The 14,901-nt window shown below is 33.6% G+C and overlaps 1 protein-coding gene and 1 long non-coding RNA gene across 4 annotated transcripts; both read left to right on the top strand.

The window, feature by feature from the left end:
• Positions 1-4,921: 4,921 nt before the first annotated feature.
• LOC147494910 (Cysteine proteinases superfamily protein) lies at positions 4,922-10,422 on the top strand. Of its 3 annotated transcripts, none has more exons than XM_086569404.1 (9): positions 4,922-5,053; positions 5,128-5,387; positions 5,470-5,637; positions 6,335-6,466; positions 6,558-6,639; positions 6,716-6,829; positions 7,297-7,363; positions 7,905-8,223; positions 10,207-10,422. In XM_086569404.1, exons 2-8 carry the CDS (start codon positions 5,134-5,136, stop codon positions 8,216-8,218), a joined length of 1,131 nt encoding a protein of 376 aa, XP_086425530.1. In that variant the 5' UTR covers positions 4,922-5,053; positions 5,128-5,133; the 3' UTR covers positions 8,219-8,223; positions 10,207-10,422. The 3 variants fall into 3 exon arrangements, with proteins under 3 accessions (XP_086425530.1, XP_086425531.1, XP_086425532.1); XM_086569405.1 differs by lacking the exon at positions 10,207-10,422 and having other exon boundaries at positions 7,905-7,979; positions 8,101-8,120; XM_086569406.1 differs by lacking the exon at positions 7,905-8,223.
• A 1,870-nt stretch (positions 10,423-12,292) lies between these two features.
• On the top strand, positions 12,293-12,744 carry LOC147494909 (uncharacterized). Its single transcript, XR_015200300.1, has 2 exons — positions 12,293-12,410; positions 12,526-12,744. It is a non-coding gene; the product is annotated as an uncharacterized LOC147494909 (long non-coding RNA).
• The last annotated feature ends 2,157 nt before the right edge of the window (positions 12,745-14,901 follow it).

Below are 14,901 nucleotides of genomic sequence, written 5' to 3'. Positions count from 1 at the left end.
TAGTTCAATGCATTTGCATCAAGTTTTCGATTTCCCGTTAATTATTTTTTGAGGTTAGTTCAATGCAATTACATCAAATTTATAATTTCCGTTAATTATTTATTTAGGTTAGTTCAATGCGGTTTCATCCATTTTTCGTTAATTAGTCTTTGAGATTAACTAGTTCATTGCATTTGGGTCCATTTTCCGATTTTCCATTAATAACTCTTTAAGGTTAGTTTAATACATCTAAGATCTAGTTTCGATTATTTATGCTTTGAGGTTAGTTTGATGCAATTATATTGGGGTTTCGATTTTCCGCTAATTATTCTTTGAGATTATTTCAATGCATTTGCATTTAGTTTCCGATTTCCCACCAATTATTCTATGAGGTTAGTTCCACGCATTTGTATCATGTTTCCAATTTATAATTAATTTTTCTCTGAGGTTAGTTCAATGCAGTTGCATCCAGTTTCTGATTTTTCCGTTAATTTAATCTTTGAGGGTTAGTTCAATGTATTTGCATCCAATTTCCGATTTTTCGACAATTTTTTTTTTTTATGTTAGTTTGATATATTTGCATCCAATTTTTTATTTTCCTTTAATTATTATTTGAGGTTAGTTTAATGCAGTTGTATCCATATTCCAATTTTCTATTAATTACTTTTTAAGATTAGTTTAATATTTGCATTTGCATCCAATTTCCAATTTCCCGTTAAATATTATTTGAGGTTAGTTCGATGCATTTACATCCAGTTTTCGGTTCCCCATTAATTGTTTTTTGACGTTAGTTTCATTCAGTATTATATATTTTTTAAAATATTTGTCATTATTGCTTTGTCGTTGTTTTTTTTTTTTTTTTTTTTTTTTTTTTTTTTTTTTTTTTTTTTTCATTTTCTATTATATATTTTGTGATGTTATTTTTTGTATAATTGTTTTTAACTATGTTTTGAGGCTGTATTAAGGATATATTCGAAATAAGTCGTTGCTTTATCATAAACACTAAAATTGTATGATTTGTAATAGGGAATTAGTTTCTACAAATCACATATTTTTTGGCAATTTTTTTATTTGATTAAATATATAAGAATTGGAGCACAAAAAGTGTTTGATTCGTAATAGGAAATTATTTTTTACAAATCACCTATTTTTTAGCAATTTTTATTATTTTATCAATTATATAAAAATTGGAAATACACTTAAACTCTCCAAATATAAGAATTAGAAATATCTTCAAACTCTCCAAACTCCAAAGAGGGGTTATGTATGTGGAATTGTACACTATTAAAAGATTATCTTTCCTATTATTATAGTCTTACATGGGAAGAAAAAACTAACGTATTAGAGTGCACATGGGAGAGAAAATTATCTAGGTCTCGCTTTTAGTATATAGATAATAGATAGTAGATATTTTCCTAATCCGACATCTAAAATATCAACTTATTCCATTAACTTTGTAATATCGTCATCCTGAAAGTCAAAACCAGCGTATATTGCGTTATTTTCAGCTTAGAGTCCATCCTCCAATAACTTAAGAAAATTAATTTTGGATTTATAGAGTGCTACAATTAAGAGAATACAAAACAATTTGTGTTAACAACTATACAAAATGGCAAAATTATGTTGCGGGGCACTTGCCAACTTTGCTTCTTCTCTAGTACGTACCTGAAAATGGTTACATATTTCAAATCAGTATGCATAATTGGAAGATGAGTTCAAAGTTGTCCTACCACATTATGCTAGAGTATGGAGAACTCTCCTCTTGAATAGGATAAAAAGAACATAACTACAAAGTGAAGTAGAAACATAAAAGTGTTGTAAAAGAGATTTTCACATACAGATAGGTCAAAAGACAAAACACTATACATATATGATATGATGAAGACTGGAAAAATAACAAATGTCTTACAATGATCTTAATTCTTAAACGTGTATGTACTAAACGTATAGTATGTGTGTGAAAAGTTACATGGTAAGAAATCTTATTAAAAAAAGCTATACAAAATGGTTCCCACAGAATTACGTTACAAATCTAAAAGACCAAAAATAGATAAAATCAATACGGGAGCGACCCTCAACCAAAAGAGCAAACTGCAAAATTAAGCCTTCTCAATAAGATGGCCCTTATTCTCCTGAAACATTTATGTATATACCCAATAACCTCTTAAATACAATGTAATCAAACTGCTACCTTTTATACAAGCCAAATATATGTCTCTAATAAAAATTCGCTACTCATGTTTAAGAATAGAAATGAATGATTTGAGGTCCTTTATAAGGTGACATATCGTCATTTGAGCACGGTCCATTAATTGTTATTATTGCCGGCAATTGCATGTTGTTGAACATAATGCCCCACATGTTTAGTGGTGCTGCAAAATAAGTTAGACCCTGAGAAGGGCTCACTACTCGACTGTGACCAAACACACCGTGATGAATGATTTAATGAGATTATTGCATTTCATAAATTATTGCATTCAATATGCACACACTATGTGTTCTTTCACTTTGGATTAAATAATAATAATCTCTAAAAGAAATTATGAAAAATATGTATGTAGTGGTATACTATCTCAAAAATTTAGTAAATTGCTCGTCAGTTAAAGTTAGATACGCTATACTTTTATTAAAGAGCATCACGTATTATTGTCAATACACTATATTTTTAATGTTATATCTATAACATTAATTTTGCTAAAGAACTCAATTTTCAACTCTTATTTTATGTGCCATTGTAAAGCTACGTAAAATACATATATGCATATTGTACCAATTCTTTGGTATTAATTGAAAACTATATATCGACTATCATTTTTTTTAATTATTATTATTATTATTATTTCTTTGAAAACTACGGAAAAGAAAACATACACAAAGAGAACATACACGTTGTTAAATGGAAGTAGCAGTGACATTAAACTCATCAAGGATCAAAAACTGACCTCACGCCATCTTTTATATATTTGTTGTTATTTTAGTTACTTGCTTTTTGTCCTTTTTTCATGTTTTATTTATTTTATTTATTCTTTTGTGTGTGTGCATGTTAACAATAGAAGACCTGGCGGTACCTCACTCGATCTATGATTCCAAAAAACTACGAAGACTTTAGAATCGAGAACGAAGGATAAGTTGTTTGGGGAATGCTAGCTAAGCTAGCAACACCCCTGATTGACACCCGCACTTATATAAGCCACATTTATTAGAGACCCATTTTTTTTTTTTTTTTTAACTTAGCAAGTAGTACATTATTAAAGACCCACTTTTTGCCTAGGAGTGAAAAGTTCTAACTTCAAAAAATCAATAATATGTAGCAGGGTTCGAATCCAGATTTTTAATATTATCACCTAAAATTTTTACCAACTAAACTAGAAGGCACTTACTTCCCAAAATAAAGTTGAGTAAATATAATATCTAATAGAACATGACAAGCAGAACTATATCAATCTAATGTCACTAACACCAAGAGAAGAACGTACGAAAGACATGCTATATATGGAAGCACCTGATTCAATTCATTTGAGCGAGCTCACAGTGAGCATATTCCTATTAAAACAGAAATCTTATAATGAGCATACACATAGGTTAAATATAAACATGGAAAATAATCAATATATCCTATTGAAAAATCGTTGTCTCTAACTTAATGTCTCAGTGCTCCAGTTCAACGCAGTTGTTTTCGCCAATTTAAGGTTGTGTTTCGCCTATGAATAGTCACAGACTGGTCGCAAGTCATAAGATGTCTAACGTATTAAATGATTGAGATGAACCACAAGTTGATCATACTATATATTATCATAATAATAAGTAATCCGGATTTAAGGATTTTGACAAAATTTTGTGTCATACATCTATTTCTTTTCATAAAAACAATCAAATAGCTCAGTGCCTCATTACTTAAATTTGGTTTAATTATAAAAGAATATGCACATTGTCTAGTCGTGAAGCAGGATCCTCCTAGAAAAGGCTTCAAAGGAAAAGACGTAGGAGTTAGGACAGCAGGTATACTCGACGGAGGTAGGTTGTTTACTACAAGAGTATATAAAAAGCGAATAGTGATTTTTCTTCCAATTAAAGCACCACAAGTTTGGGGACCAATTGCGTTAGGATAGTCTGGCATTTAGCTTTTTATGCCATTTGAATTTCTAGTTTGGCATGACAGTATCCATGTGCTGATCTAATAACAGATTGGAATTATCTATTAATTAAGTGGGTCCTTAATCCTTATCACATTGAGATCGAATTTTGTGATGTTTCAGGAAGAAATCGAATTTGCTTCAATATATATTATCATCATCGTCCATTTCTTCCTTTTGTTATGACCTGTTCTTTTTTCCTTTGGCAGTTGGAGCAAAATTATTCTTATATGAAGAGTGGGGGTAGATAAGTTGTCACTTTCTCTTGAGTGAATTCAAATGCAAGAAACCTCATCAAACACCTGCTTAGCACCACATACGTACAGAAGCACGATTTGCATGAAACTGGTGTGGTAGTGGGCAAAGACAATGTTGTATACGATATTACCATACTATACAAATTTGTATTGAACTCAGGACAAGGGATGACATACATACACGATACACTGTGAAGTGTGAACTGATATGCCATGTTGGTCAGGCAATATATACTAATATTAGGTATGTACGTTGGTTGCACTGGAGTGGAGAGTTACAAATTTTCAACATGTATTTTTGGGATATGATCTGGGAGACTGGTACTAATATTTGATCGAGTTGTAAAGGCATACGAGAAGTCTCCAAGACAAATAAAAAATCAAAAGAGAAAAACTAGTACAACGTGATATTTACGCTTTAAAAATTCTCCTATGCAATCAAAGACAGAAAGACTTATATTATGATTCAGCACTTGAGAAGGAGTGGGCTTGAGTATTAGAGATTGGGCCTTTGAGTAAACAATACAGATGGGCTTCGACCATTGTTGGAGAGTATCTGTTGGTTTTTAAGGTAACATGTAGTCGTACTATTGTACCACTTCCATTGAATTCTGTCAACCATACTCATACTCATACTCATTTAAAACTGAACTATGCGAGCCACATTCATTACTATCCTCAAAGGTAACGTTTCATCTGTTATTTATTTTAGTTTTCAAATGACATGTAAGTGATTTTGTTATATGTTTATTGCATAGACACATATGGATATTGCGTCTCGAAAAATCGGAAAAAATCATCGGAACAAGGTGGATGCAGTGATGCAGAATGTTCGAAGGAGAACTAGTAATAGAATAGGTGACAGAAGAACAAGGACGAGATCATCATCGAGTATTCACATATTGAACGAAGACGATGACAATGACGACAATGAGGTGAAGGCGAATGGTGAAGTTGACAATCCAGTTTATGTACAGCGGGGGAAACTGGGCTCAAACCAGTTTGATGATTATTTTGAGTATGTTTTTCTTACTTTGGTGTGTAAAATGTATTGTTTGCCTGGTGTGTGTGTTGTTGTAAAAGAGGTCTTGTTTTTGTAGGAAAATGTGGAAGACTTTCCCAACTGAAAGGAGGAATAACTTCACTTATTTTGGCTGCTTATGGTTTGATTTGTATCAGAAACAAGGACTCAAGGAGAAAGTGTTAAACTGGATAAAGAAGAAAAATATCCGCTCAACCAAATACGTCTTTGTACCCATTGTTTGCTGGTAAGTTGAGTTAGTATTTACTGTCATCCACTAAAGAAATAGTTTGATCAAAATGTGTTGGGGATGTCACATTTTGTATATCAGAAATTAGCCTCTCTTTCCACCCTAATGTCAGGTGGTGATGGTAAATATTGTGGTAGCTGTTGGCTAAGAGGAATATGATTGTAGCTAATTTTCCAGGGAAAGTGTCATATGGTTAGTTGGACAAAGCTAATTAGTCGTTATGACTGGTAACTTCATTTTTGATAGCCAGACAAATGGTTGGCATACTGGTCGAGAAAATGTATCCACATTTTGAATTATGCATTTTAGTTGCACTGTGGATGCTTGTCCAATTATAGATGATGCAGGCCTTCATATAAAATTTGATTAGATAGTGTCTCTCTCAAAGAAAATGGGTAATGTTAGTTGAGTTTGACCAAGATAACCTTGTTCATGATGTAAAAAAGGTTGAAATAATTAAGCTTGTCTGGTAAGTTTGTCCATTTTTTATGCCATAACAGATTCTCGATTAAGATCCGACCAGTTGTGAAATATGAGTAGTTAAACATATTCATTTTTTTGTGTATTTTTTAACTTTTTATCTTTTGTGTTTTTGTGATATCCGACAAGTTTTGAAATATGAAAAATTAAGCATACCTCTTTTCCTTTTATTGTTTTGGTCTTAACATGAATCTTTTATTTCTTTGATTTATAGGGGTCACTGGAGGCTTCTTATTTTATGTAACTTTGGAGAATGTTTGCTACCAAACTGCAAAAGGCAGTGCATGCTACTGTTGGATTCTCTTGCGGAGGCAGATCCAAAAAAACTTGAACCCACTATTAGAAAGTCTGTTGTCATTGCCTTCTTGTATCTCATAACTTCATTAGTTTTAAGCAAGCAAAGTATCTAAATTTATATGTAACATTGTATTGTTCAGGTTTATAACGGACATCTATATAGGAGAAGGCATGGCTAGAACTGAGGTCTCAGGTGCCAAAATTCCTTTCGTTGTCCCTAAGGTAGTCTTAGCATGCCAGTTTAAATGGTTCAGCCTTTTCAAAACTTGCTTACACAGTTCAAACAAAACCTTTTCAGGTACCACAACAGAAGAATGACGAGGACTGTGGCATTTATGTTCTCTATTACATATATCTATTTATGGAAAGTGCACCAGAAGATTTCAACATTTCTGAGGGCTACCCTTACTTCGTAAGTTGCAAATTCCATGTCGATAATCATAAAGAAAACAAAATCTAATAACTTTTGCCAAGTAACCTTCATTTAGCATACTTGCTTTAACATTGAGACAGGGTTTACCTATTTGGCTCTTCAAGTCATTGTTAGTTGGGATGGCCAGAGACAAATCTTCCCAAATTAGAAAGATTTTTTCCTGCAAGAGTGGGTGATCACTTTTATTGCCCTAGTAGACAATGCCACACCAGCCCCACTGGTAGGAAGCAGACTATCAGTCTTTTTATTATATGAATTTAGGCTTAGGATAGCATTAAAATTATATACTGTAAATTCCATTTCGTCTAAGCCTATATAGGAATTATTAAATGTTTTGTTTTAATTATTTCAAGGAAAAAAAGATCTTGGTTGTATATTTTATTCTTGTGTCAAACATTTTCCCATGTATCTTATTCAAATAATGGGAGATATCTTTTCTGTGATAGATGAAGGAAAACTGGTTTAACATTGAAGGATTGGAAAGCTTTCGGAAGGATTTCTGTACATCAACGGGTAAAATTCGAAATTCATTTGGTATTGGTTTTAGTGTATGACCTAAACATGGGTGTTTGCCTGTCTGTCTGTATCACTGGTTTTGTGTAGCTTAAATTTAATATTGCAAACCATATAAGACAACTAACTGTTTTGATATGGGTTTTAGTGAAGAATGATAACCAGGGCCTAGGGGCTTTTTTAATTTTTTTATATATACAAGTATTTTGAGGAGTTCGGTTGCTCTGAGCCGAGCTGTTTTAAATGAGTTTGGTTGGCACCAAACTCGCAAATGAGTTTTGTTTTGTGTGTTGCGCTTAAGAAAATCTTCAGTCACATCAAGGCGAACTCCTTTACGTGAGTTCAGTTGTACGCAATCAAGCTCATTTAAACGAGCGCGGTTCTTGTAACTGAAGTCCTGGGTGAAAAAGAAAAAAATGGTAAGAAGAGGGAGAGAAAGAGAAAGAAGGAGAAGATGATTGAAAAAGAAAAGAAGAGGTTCATAAGAATGATCAGGACACCACAAAAGTTAATGTGCTTCGTGTTTCAAAATTGTTTGCAGCCTTGATGGGGTTTGAAGAGGATATTATGGAAGTTGTTGCTAGTTCATCATCAAAGGAGACTAGGTCTGCAGAAGGTGCGAGTCAGATACAATGCTCTTGCCGAGTTTCAGAAAAAGGAGAATGTTCATTTGAGATTGTTCTTGAAATAGAAAATGGGGATAAAGGAGCTGATAATGTTTTTTTTGTTGATGAGAGGTTAAACATTATTCTGAAGGACGACACTCTTGAGGGGTTTTTATCAGATCCAGAGCAGGGTGATACAGTTAGGGCTAAAGGAAATGATGCAACTAGCCTGTCTGGGCATGTTTACTAGAAGCGGTAAGGGTCACCTTTTCTCAAGTTTCTTCATGGATTATAATTCCATGGCAAGATTTTTTGGGTAGGTACTGATTATACTTTTAGGTATTATGGAAAGCATAATTAAGTACTTAATAAGTTTGCTGTTATGAAGCCATTATTAAACCACTCTCAAGCTGTGCCTCTGCTTCGTAGTTGTGGTTTCTTAGTGTAGTGAATTTAAAGGGAATCGGCTTGAAATGTAGGAAAGATCAGTTTGTTTGACCTTTTAGACGATCTGAACAGTATCCACATATCCGGTTAAGCTAGGTGTTTTGAAGCAGGTTATGATTTCATGGGAAAAACCTACCAGCTGAACTACAATCTCTTCAGCGTGTTTTGGATGATTTTGCAGGGGTGGAAGATTTTAATGGTGTTTCATGTGTGATTTTATTGTGGTTACAGATTTATTTGAAGAAATGGTAGAATACTGGAATGTATTCTTCATTTGCAATTAAACTATGATTCATGCCGAATTCTAATGGTCGTAATGCAGTGTTAAATCTTATAATTTTGTTGTGTAATGGGATGGAAGATACTCGAAGATATGGTTAGGAAACAGGTCTGACTTTTAAATATCAGAGGATGTGGTACGAAAACTCAAACTCTACAAGTGGTGGAGAAATGGAGAATGCTTACCCATATTGAGTGATTATTGTCTGGCCTCTGCTGCTAATGAAGATAAAAGAGTTATCGGCAGATTTATATGAGGAATTCATAATTAAAGCACAGAGGAAGATGGCTGGTTGGAAACCAGACTCTTATCTTTAAGTATATTCATTCACTATCTGCCCCATAGTGCAAAATGTTGTTTTCAGTATAAATTTTGCTACCCTGAAAGGCGGTATTTTTCAAAATTTTGAGGAAAAAACATGGAAACTGATATTACGTGAATTGCGAAATGAAGACATTGATTTATGCGTGCAAATGGTTGGATATGGGCTCTATATCAAAGTTGGAAGAAGTTGAATTTCACAGTTCAGTCAGGGTTCTTTTTGTAGATGGACGCTAGGTCCGAAGAGTTTTACAACACATGACGGATGGTTTGAATTATCTGTATTGGTTTTAGTTGTGCAGTTAAATCACTACTCGGTCGCTACTCGCTTGAAGAGCGAGTAGCGAGTAGGTGTAATCGGTCGGGGATTAATCGGGATTAATCGGACGATTTTTCATAACACTATATTTCTTTATAAATAATTATTAAATATATTTAACTTTGAAATACCAACATAATGAATCCAATTAAGAACCCAATCAATCAATAAACAATTAAAACACTCAATCAACTAAAATAAATATGATTAATGTAGAACTTTACAGAATCGAGGGTTGGTCGAATCGGCAAAATGTCAAGTTCAATGTTTAACATTGAAATAGTGAACACAATTACTTGGCTAATCGGCTAATCGGGCCGAGTACTCGGAGAGTTTTTGAGCCTGATTGTAATCGGGGATTAAATTGTTAGTCGGGTCGGCTAAACAGCGAATAGCGAGTACTCATTGATTACTCGGGGAGTACTCAACGATTTAATAGCCCATGTTTTAGAAAAGACACTAGACTATGGGCTGCTTCCTTTGGTGTCTTTGAAACGAAAAAAAATCAATGTTATTGTTATTTCTTTTTGGCCCTAGGGAAGCAGGTTTAGAATAGCTTGCTATGTTGTGAAAGACGCAGACGTGGTACTCAAGATGCCAAGACTTCAAGGCACAAATGGTGCCAGGCCGCCAAGGAGCCCACTTGGGATGCCTGGATGGGTAGACATATCTCCTATGACAGCAATCACAGCATAGACACTGATATCCTTTGCGATTAATCTAAGCCCATATAGGAACTCTTTACTGTTTGTGCTCACACAATTTAGATCATCCTAAGAAAAAACTATCTTAGTTGTGCAACTATTTTTGTTTTGTGTAAAATATTTTTTATCGTGTCTTTCGAATGACTGGAGATTTTTGTCTGTTGTAGATGAAGGAGAACTGGTTTAGCTTTGAAGGAGTTGAAAGGTTTTGGAAGGATGTATGTATTTCTATGGGTAAATTCTAAATTTCATGTGGTATTGGTTCCGGTATATCACCAAAACATGGGCATGTGTTTTTTACTTTCCAAACAGGTTGTATTTTGTGTAAGACATAATTTTAGACCATGGAAGCGAAAATAGAGTTATCATGATAACTTTAAACCTGGGAATGTTTCAATTATGTGTAGTGTAAAACATATTATAATGTTGTTTTGGGCCTGAAAAAGCCCAAGGCCCAAGCACGACCTAATATAATCTTCATCCTTTTTTCTTTGAGAGAAGAATGAATCTTCAACCTTTCTTTGTGAGAGAAATATTTTTCTAAGTGAGAGAGATTGTGAGAGAACTAAACTAAAAAGAAAAGAGAGTGAACATTCTTTGTGAGTGTGAGTGTGAGTGATACATTCTAAGTGAGTGTTGAGTGCTCCTCTTTGTAATCTTGTATCTAGTACATCTAATCTATCAAAGGCTCGCCGTGTAGACATAGGCAAATTGCCGAACCACATAAAACTTGGTCTTGTGTGAGTATGCTTTTATCTTCTCTATTTAGTTTATATGCTTGTGTTGATATTGTGTTGATTGGGTGTTACTTGGGAGTTGTTGAATAGTCTTGTTGGTAGTTTGTTGTTAATTGTTTCCGTGTTGCTCCTCTTTGTAATTTTGTATCTAGTACATCTAATCTATCAAAGGCTCGCCGTGTGGATGTAGGCAAATTACGAATCACGTAAAACTTGGTCTTGTGTGAGTATGCTTTTATCTTCTCTATTTAGTTTATATGTTTGTGTTGATTGGGTGTTGTTTGGGAGTTGTTGAATAGTCTTGTTGGTAGTTTGTTGTTAATTGTTTCCGCATTGTTCCTCTTTGTAATCTTGTATCTAGTACATCTAATCTATCAAAGGCTCGCAGTGTGGACGTAGGCAAATTGCCGAACCACGTCAAACTTGGTCTTGTGTGAGTATGTTTTTATATTCTCTATTTAGTTTATATGCTTGTGTTAATTGGGTGTTGCTTGGGAGTTGTTGAATAGTCTTGTTGGTAGTTTGTTGTTAATTGCTTCCGCATTGCTCTTCTTTGTAATCTTGTATCTAGTACATCTAATCTATCAAAGGCTCGTCGTGTGGACGTAGAAAAATTGCCGAACTACGTAAAACTTGGTCTTGTGTGAGTATGCTTTTATCTTTTCTATTTAGTTTATATGCTTGTGTTGATTGTGTGTTGCTTGGGATTTGTTGAATAGTCTTGTTGGTAGTTTGTTGTTAATCGCTTCCGCGTTGCTCCTCTTTGTAATCTTGTATCTAGTATATTTAATCTATCAAAGGCTCGTCCTGGGGACGTAGGCAAATTACCGAACCACGTAACACTTGGTCTTGTGTGAGTATGCTTTTATCTTCTCTATTTAGTTTATATGTTTGTGTTGATTGGGTGTTACTTGGGAGTTGTTGAATAGTCTTGTTTGTTAATTACTTCCGCGTTGTTCTTCTTTGTAATCTTGTATCTAGTACATCTAATCTATCAAAGGCTCGTCGTGTGGACTTAGGCAAATTACGAACCCGTAAAACTTGGTCTTGTGTGAGTATGTTTTTATCTTCTCTATTTAGTTTTGCTTGTGTTGATTGTGTGTTGCTTGGGAGTTGTTGAATAGTTTTGTTAATAGTTTGTTGTTAATCGATTCCGCGTTGCTCCTCTTTGTAATTTTGTATCTTGTACATCTAATCTATCAAAGGCTCGCCGTGTGGACGTAGGTAAATTGCCGAACCACGTAACACTTGGTCTTGTGTGAGTATGTTTTTATCTTCTCTATTTAGTTTATATGCTTGTGTTGATTGGGTGTTGCTTGGGAGTTGTTGAGTAGTCTTGTTGGTAGTTTGTTGTTAATAGCTTCCGCGTTATTCGCAACATATAAATTATCTGATTTACTTACCCTTAATGGAGCCTCGTTCTGTACTTTGATTCTGTACTCTTAATTTCTTTATTTGATATGTTTTCATATATGATGGTATTCAGCGTCAATGCATTACCTACTCTTATTGCAGTCTACATCTTGCCGTAGAATGTTGTTAGCATGTATTAATAGTTGGTGTACCTCATTTCAAAGCGCACGTGATTGCCGCACCCTTCGTGGATTAAAACTGTTGTTCAACGTGTGACCAAGGTGTTAGTTCTGCCAGACTTTGATATACTACCATCTTATCTCTTCCTCTAATAGCTCAGACTTTTCCAGTGAACTTCTACTTAAAGATTACCTTTTATGGCTTCTGTACTTGTAGCATCCATTAAATTTAAGCTTCTAGTAGACTGGTATTGCCAGAAAGTAAAGCAGTTTCTTGGAATCAATATATGGAATGGGAAAAGGCCGGTAAAGTTATTTCTTGATTCGGAAAACAGGAAAAGCAATGGAATATGATAGAAGAAAATTTTGTGTCTGCGTACACATTCATTCAAACATGCATGTACACTATGTAATATTATATCCGGTTTTAGTTTACTGATAGAGGTTACTAAACTAGTAGTGGAACAGAAAGTAACAATTAGAATTTCGAAAGTAGTGAACGAAGTTAAAGAGAGTACTTCTTACTCACTTGATTCATTTCTCTTAGAAAATTTGGTATAGGTACACATATCCAAATTTCTTAAGTTTATAGGAATAGCAAATATTTTTTTTGTTTTTCCTCTATAAAAACTGAAATTTGATATTTGTCTCAAATTTCAGATTGACTTTTACAATTTTGACCTTTTTTATTAGTCCCAACTAAAGAACCCAACCCAACGATTTTTAAAAATTGGTGCGGCTCGGGGTGTAGTTTTCATGGGCGATTTTCCGATTTTTCGATTTTCGAAAATTCGAAAAAATTGGATCGGATTTGGATATAATTCTAAAATCCGATCCAATCCGAAAAATTCAAATTTCCGATATTATTACCAATTTATTCAAAATATATATACTTAACCGCCATTTCCCCACTTGAATTTTCATTACACCGTTTGTCATAACACAATGATATGAAAAAAAAAAAAAAACTACAAATTTTTTACCAAAAAATTGTTAATCAAAATAATTAAAATGAACATTGGTTTCCAAAAATAATTGAAAAAATATTGGTGGTCGTAATGATGTTTTTTTCGTTTTTTTCTTGGATTACTTATTTGAATGAAAATGAAAAAAAAATTGGTGTTGTGGACATGGTTTTCTCCTACAATGAACATTGGCGCATGATATTCCAAAAAATTTGAAAGTAAAAGATCTTTGAAAATTTAAAAAATTCCAAATTCAAAAAAAAAATTGGAAATATATTTTGAATCGAAAAAAAATTGGATCGGATTTTGGCTAGCATAAGGTTTCAAATTTTTGGAAAAATTCGAAGGAGGTTAAATCCGATCGAAGTCACCCCTACCAACTACCAACAAAAAAAAACTATAAACTAAAGTTACCAAAAGAGTAGTGGGTTAAAAAATAATTAAAATTCATTGAAATCTACAAAATTCCAATTTAATTTGCGGAGAGACCAAAACAATGTGAAAACATCAACTTTATGTTGATTACAATTAATTTCAATACAGTTTAAACAATTTAAAATGCATCTCTGATAATTTTGAATTACATGTTTAAGTTTTGTTTGTTGTAATTTAAATTGTGAAATTGTGAAAGGACAAATTTTTTTTTTTATAAGACAATTGTATTATTTGATTGTAGTATATCTTGGAGCAATACACATGCACCCTTGCCTGATGAGTGGCCTCGATTGACACACATACCTATAGCCTGGGCACATTAGATTTTAATATTATTTATTTGTGGAAGAAATTGGCAGTTACAAATGAAAGGGTAAAAAAGATAAATAAGAAATTTTAAAAACAGTTAATACACCCAAAAAGTGACATGTTGCTAAAATTGGAGTAGAATCAAAAGATAATATTGGTCTTTCTCTAGACAAAAAGCACACTAAAGAAAGTGTTTAAAGCCCAATTTCTAGTCATTTCTCTAGGATTATCTTCTAATTGAAATTGGTATTCTTTTTTTTTTGTTAAATATAGGGTTAACTAGTATTACCCCCACTAGATGAGCCAATTACAAAAAAAAAAAATCAAATTGGGTTGACTGTGTTTTTTAATGTGTGTATTTGGGGGGAGGGGGAGAAATCCTAATTTCTCATCTAGTAATACTCGGTAGGGGTGGGCAATGGGCCGGGTCGGGCTAGCCCGGCCCTAAACATTTAAAAGCTCTTTAGATATTAAGGTCGGGTTGGCCCGGCCCTAAAATCAGCATAGGGTCGGGTCAAGCTGGGTCACAAGTCTAAATCTCAAGCCCTGACCCTACTCTAAGTCCTCTTTAAAGGCTTTAGGGCCGGGTTTTAGGGCCAGGCCTATATATTTTCTTCATTTTACAAATGCTATTTTTCAGACAAATGTTGTTTTTTTGGTTTCTGTGTTACAAATGTTTATTCTGTATTTTGCTTTAATGGTGTGGACGGAAACCTTTAGTTCTAGACTTTGATTTGATGATCAAAGGAGTAAAGTCTTATTTTTTTATTAGGCTAGTACTCATTGTTCTTCATGGCTGCTAGATAGGTTGACAAGTTTTTGTTATATAAGACAAGTTATTGGAAATACCTTTGGGTGTAAGTGATAAATTACAAAGGACAATG

The sequence above is a fragment of the Coptis chinensis genome, chromosome 6, assembly GCF_015680905.1.
Source record: "Coptis chinensis isolate HL-2020 chromosome 6, ASM1568090v1, whole genome shotgun sequence".
Taxonomy (NCBI): domain Eukaryota; kingdom Viridiplantae; phylum Streptophyta; class Magnoliopsida; order Ranunculales; family Ranunculaceae; genus Coptis; species Coptis chinensis.
Note: the sequence above shows the minus strand (reverse complement) of the source record. Positions and strands in the feature narration are given on the sequence as shown.

Bases quoted from the DNA above. Each gene is read 5' to 3' on its own strand.
- LOC147494910 (XM_086569404.1), top strand. From the start codon at position 5,134: ATGGATATTGCGTCTCGAAAAATCGGAAAAAATCATCGGAACAAGGTG. The intron at 5,638-6,334 runs GTAAGTTGAGTT...TTTGATTTATAG, and splicing joins TTTGTACCCATTGTTTGCTG to GGGTCACTGGAGGCTTCTTA. The intron at 6,467-6,557 runs GTCTGTTGTCAT...TGTATTGTTCAG, and splicing joins CTTGAACCCACTATTAGAAA to GTTTATAACGGACATCTATA.